The 5,778-nt window shown below is 37.0% G+C and overlaps 1 protein-coding gene across 2 annotated transcripts in view; it reads left to right on the top strand.

Annotated features, from left to right (window-relative positions):
- The window catches only part of Hook3 (hook microtubule tethering protein 3), an 84,506-nt gene that overhangs the window by 73,254 nt on the left and 5,474 nt on the right, over positions 1 to 5,778 (top strand). For both annotated transcript variants that reach the window (XM_031339411.1, XM_031339412.1), the window contains 3 exons: positions 1,546 to 1,628; positions 2,914 to 3,014; positions 5,579 to 5,683. In XM_031339411.1, the coding sequence (XP_031195271.1) occupies positions 1,546 to 1,628; positions 2,914 to 3,014; positions 5,579 to 5,683 (289 nt within the window). The remainder of the gene's footprint in view (positions 1 to 1,545; positions 1,629 to 2,913; positions 3,015 to 5,578; positions 5,684 to 5,778) is intronic.

Here is a 5,778-nt window from a genome sequence, read left to right as displayed (position 1 = left end):
TTCTAGAGATAATGCTCATAGCCTGTAGTATAGCAGTTTACTGTGTACACCTGAGATTCTAGAGATAACGCTCATAGCCTGTAGTATAGCAGTTTACTGTGTACACCTGACACTTCCTGAGATAATGCTGTCCACATATATTAGGAAACCTTTAGAAGACATGTAGTTAGTAATTAATACAGATGTCACATTGCTTAGGAGTAAGATAAAGGCAGCAAACCTCATGTAAATTGGGAGGACATTTGATTTGGACATTGATTATCCCTAGGAAGAAGATAGACATGTCACGTCTAAGGCTTTAGAAAGATTTTTTGTTTTTAACCTTTTGACTGTGCTTATTTTATTCTTTAATATTATATATGTGTGTATACATATATGTATATAATTAGATATATGTTATATATGTATTATATACATTAGATACTCTGTGTGTGTGTTAGATAATTAGACCTTGAAAAATAATTTGCTGAAAAAGAAAAAGATCCAGGCATGGCAATGCATGCCTTTATTCCCAGCAGTTGACCCACCGGCAGAGGTAGGTGGGTCTCTGAATCCAAGGCCAGCTTGATCTATGTAGTGAGTTACAGGTCAACCAGAGTTACACAGTGAAACATTTTCTCTTTAAAAAAAAAAAAAAAAAAAAAGCAGGAAGGAACTTAGAGTATCATGCTTTGAAAACCATTAGAAATAGATATAACAAAAGACTCAGTTATTATTTAGTATGGCACATATTATGTAATGCCACATTGGATAAGTTGGAGGATGAATTATGCATCACATTAGTATTCAACTTTAACAGGAGAAAAGATTCCTGTTTATTCTTTTTTATATTGGAACATAACTTTTGTATAGTAATTTATATATCCTAAGTTCCTAGACATAAAGGTTGGTGAATATTTCCCTTCATGTACAGATAACGTAGGTGAGCATTTAACAGAATTCATCCTCCTTCCCCCCAGTTGACTTGACTGCATCTCTATTAGCCGCAGAGCTAGTCTTCATTGCTTTCTGTTAGCTTTTGAAGCTGGATTTGTCATGAACAGAATCTGATTTCTTTTGTCCTGCATTATCTTATGAGGTCTGCTCAAGTTGTATCTATCTGTGTCTTATACAGTGTTCTTTCAGTTAAGTCTATGTTTTTAGCAATTTAGCTTTGTCAACAAAGTTTGCATTGAAAAGCTTTTCAGAGGCTGAAATTTAATTTTTACAATATCCTTATTTTTAAAACATGAAGATCCTCATATATGTTTTATGTAGAAGAAATTGTTGTTTCAAACCAAAAGAACTAGGTTTTGATTTTTTAAAAAAAGCTTTAGTCTGTTTATCTTTTTTTCAAAGAACTTGTGTGCAGTGCAAGTCTATTTTACATATAATAAATTTTTAGTTCAAAATGAAAAAAGAATACAGAAACACGGGCTAAGCATATAGTCAAAGACAGAGAACTTGTGTAGTATGAATGAGTACTAACTTGGATCTCCAGCACAGGAAAGAGAAGTGGATGCAAAAACAGGAGTGGGTGTTGATATATCACACATTTTGTTACAGAGAGAAGCTGCATGAAGCCAACAATGAATTGCAGAAAAAGAGAGCCATTATTGAAGATCTTGAGCCGCGATTTAACAACAGCTGTGAGTTTTTCCTAGTAGCATCATTAGCCATAGACTGTTTTAGAGATAATGAATTTATGTAACTTGGTTCTTTCAATAGGCCTTTTAGCTATTCCAGCCACTTAGAATTTCCCTGAAGGAGCTAGAGAAAATGACTTAGTAGTTAAGAGCACTTGCTGCTCTTCCAGAAAATAAGAATTTGATTGCCAGAACCTACATTGGGTGGTTCACAACCCCTGTAACTCAAACCTCAGGGATCCAACACCCTCGTCTGGCCTCCATGACACCCACACACATTTGACATGCTCACATAGGCACATACTCATATGCTTAAGAAAATGTTTAAAAAGTTAAAATAGTGTATTGAAAAAGAAGTTGTCAAGTGTTGGAGAGATGGCTCAGAGCAAAGCACTCTTGCTGTCCTTGTAGGAGACCAAAGTTTGCTTCCCAGCACCCGTGTCAGGTGCATAAGGACCTATAACTTTAGTTTCTGAGGAGCCAGTGCCTCTGGCCCATGGGCACCTGTACTCAAGTTCACACCCACACACAGACAGATACACACACATAAAATAATAATAAAAAAAATCTTAAGAATTTGCCTTATTTCTTAAAGTACTAAGTTTATGAATTCTTTACCTGTGGATTGTAATGGATATTATATGAAGCTAAATACTTTCAAGGTAATTGTGATAAGTTAGCCCTAGACATACACTTTTTTTGGTATTTATAACTGTAATTAGTTTAACTTTGTTTCATGAAAGTGAAATGCCAAACTTTAATTTTAAGATACAGCAAAATATACATAGGAGCAGGTAGCCATTTTAAGAATACAGTGCAGTAGAATTAAATACACTTTTATGCAGCCTCACCACTCCCTACCTGTAAATGACTGCATCTGCTCACCTGGAGCTGTCTCTGCCTCTGCCTCATCCTTTGTTACCCACTACTTTACCCTCTGTCTCTGAGCGTGGCTATTTAGGAAACTCATACACGTAGAATTGTGTTTATACTTTCCTACCTGGCTTATTTCACTAGCATTTCACCTAAGCATTATATCTCTATGGCTCATATCAGAATTTAGACTTAAGTATCCATCAATAGATACTTTTTACTTTATGTAGCTTAATACTGATGTTTTATTTACTTAATACAGAGGATTTTAGTAAAATAAAAATATAGATTATTTTTTAAAGAGAACATTATATATAAAAATAAACCAGTTTGTCTTAACTACTATTTATTAATAAGTCATTTTTAATTTAATGTTATTAAATTTTAATTGTTTATGGTCATCTTTTATGGGCAGCCTTAAGAATTGAAGAATTGCAAGAAGCTTTACGAAAGAAAGAAGAAGAAATGAAGCAAATGGAAGAACGCTATAAAAAATACTTAGAGAAAGCCAAAAGTGTGAGTATGAACTTTTAACTATCTTACTGTTCTTTCCAGCGATGTCGTCCTCTAGCCTGGAAGAATAGTATCTATATAACATTATGTCCTTACACAGGAAATAATTAAAGAAGCCTTCTAAGCAGAGAAAGATCCTGAGCAAAAAGTAGTGATCAAAACAGATCCCTCCAGAAATTGATTAGCAACAAGGAAATGCACCTTATATAAAAGTAAGCAACAGAACCACTGTAGCAATAGTTAGAGTTAACAACACATGAAAGAAGAAAATAAAGCTTCATAGCATATGTGAACAGACAGGAAAGTCATTACATTATATAGACCTAAAAAGGTTTTAAGAGGTTGAGATGGCTCAGCAGGTAAGAGCACTTGCTGCTTGTGCAGAGGACAGGTTCAGCTCTAGACACCCACATGGCAGATTGCAACCTTTAGTAACTCCAGTTCCAGGGGGCTCCAGTGGCCATTCTGGCTCCCGTGGGCACCAGGCATGCTGGTGATACACATGTATATATGCTAGAGAACCACCCATACTCATAAACAAATCTTTGTTTTTACAAAATTTAAGGGGCTGGAGAAATGGCTCAGTGGTTAAGAGTACTTGTTATTGCAGAGGACCCAGTTCTCAAAATTATCTGTAATTCCAATTCCCAGACATATACTTTTTATATCCGTGGTCACATAGTACATATAATTACATGGCCCATAGACTTATTACTGGGAATCAAATCCCTCAAAATAAATAAATCTTTTTTAAAAACTTTAATAAAAGGGATATTAATAATGTATAATGAATGCTACAGCCAAGATTTGATGCCTCCTGATAGAATATCACTGTCACGAAGGATTATCCTGAATCAAAGTGTCTTCTAGATCATTCTTCATACTTGTAGAGAAAAAACATGAAGCTGTAAGAGCAAGTTAAACAATGCTTTTGAAAGGGCTGGAGAGATGGCTCAGTGGTTATGAGCACTAGCTGCTCCTCCAGAGGTCCTGAGTTCAATTCCCAGTACTCACACAACAGCCTACAACCATCTTTTCTTTTCTTTTTTTTTTTTTTTTTGGTTTTTCAAGACAGGGTTTCTCTGTGTAGCCTTGGCTTTCCTGGAACTCACTCTGTAGACCAGGCTGGCCTCGAACTCAGAAATCCTCCTGCCTCTGCCTCCCAAGTGCTGGGATTAAAGGTGTGGACCACCACTGCCCGGCAATAACTCTTTTTAAAAGTCAGTGAATTACTCTCAGATAATCCAGAATTGAGAATAAAAGTCAGTATTATGAGAGCTGGGCAGATGGCTCAGTGAATAAAGTGCTTGATGCATAAGCATCGGGACCTCATTTCAGATCCCCAGCAGTCACATAAAACTGGGCGTTGTTGCACGCTTGTGTCCCCCCAGCTCTGAGAAGTGTTATGGGATTCTGCTTGCCAGGTAGACTGCATCAATCTTTGAGTCTAATATTGAGGACAAAGAATCAGTTATGAGAGACACCTTGGCCAAGTGATTCCGGCTACTTCATAAGGCCAAAGCAGGAGGGTTGAAAGTTCAAAGTCAGCCTGAACAATTTACTAAGACCATGCCTCAAGATAAAAGGTATAAAGAGATCTAGAAATATGTGCCTCACAGGTAGAGTGCTTTCCTAGCATGCACGAGGAAGTCCCCAATCCCCCACCTATGAAAGTGGGATATGTAGACATAGGCTTAATACTGGCCATTTTACAGAACTGATATTTTCTTACAGGCCGTAATCTTATTATGATAATGAAATAGAAAGCTTGAAGGATGTGCATACTGAAGTATTTAAGTGTTATGTGTCATTGAGACTGTGAATTATTTCTAACACATAAAAGAGTGTTGGGGGAGAACATAAATGACAAAGTACCAATTGGTAAATCCAAGTTAAAAATAGATGGATTTGAACTATTTGAAGGTCTGCCTGTTTTAACATTTTGATAATAAAACTATTGGTGAAGAACAAAATGACCTCTCGCCCAGAAATCTGTAAGGAATCAGGTAGAATTGCATCCCATATTCATGTCTCAAGCATAGTGCTCACAGAAGAGGCAGGCCTGTGTAAGGTTCACTCTTGTGTGCCTTTCTGATTATGTGCCCAGGGCTAGCTGCAGTAAAACAGAAAAGAGCTGTGGATAGCATCTCTTTAGCAATGCCCAGTAATCCAGAATTGGTTCTTCTGTCTGTGTCACTGGAAATTTACAGCAGTTTTATTTCATACATTTACATTTTTAGGTGTCCTTGATAGCTCTTGCGTATGTGTATTTTTCTGCTTTGTTTGATTGGGGTAGGGTGCTAGGAATTAGTAACAGAGCTTCATGCATGCTATGGTACTGATAGCTATAGCTATATGCACATCGTGGCCCAGTACTGGCGATTGACCTAAGGCCCCATGTGTACTAGGCATGCACGATAGCACTAGGCCTCTGCCTCATTTTCACTTTTAAGACTGCTTTCTTAGATACTAGACTCTTAATGTTTGAGGGGGGTTGTTTCTGTTTTAAACTTTAGGTTCTGTGTGTGAACATATATGTATGCTTTGTTTTTCTTCTATTTTTGCAGGTTATCCGTACATTAGACCCTAAGCAGAATCAAGGAGCAGCACCAGAAATACAAGCTCTTAAAAACCAACTGCAGGAACGGGACCGACTCTTCCATTCCTTAGAGGTCAGTGGACGCTGCGCCGTAAATACTGCTTTGCTGTAGTATACACTTGTATTCTTTGGTTTAGGCAATTAATTGTAACTGGGTTTTTTTTTTTT

Source organism: Mastomys coucha, unplaced genomic scaffold, assembly GCF_008632895.1.
Source record: "Mastomys coucha isolate ucsf_1 unplaced genomic scaffold, UCSF_Mcou_1 pScaffold22, whole genome shotgun sequence".
Taxonomy (NCBI): domain Eukaryota; kingdom Metazoa; phylum Chordata; class Mammalia; order Rodentia; family Muridae; genus Mastomys; species Mastomys coucha.
Note: the sequence above shows the minus strand (reverse complement) of the source record. Positions and strands in the feature narration are given on the sequence as shown.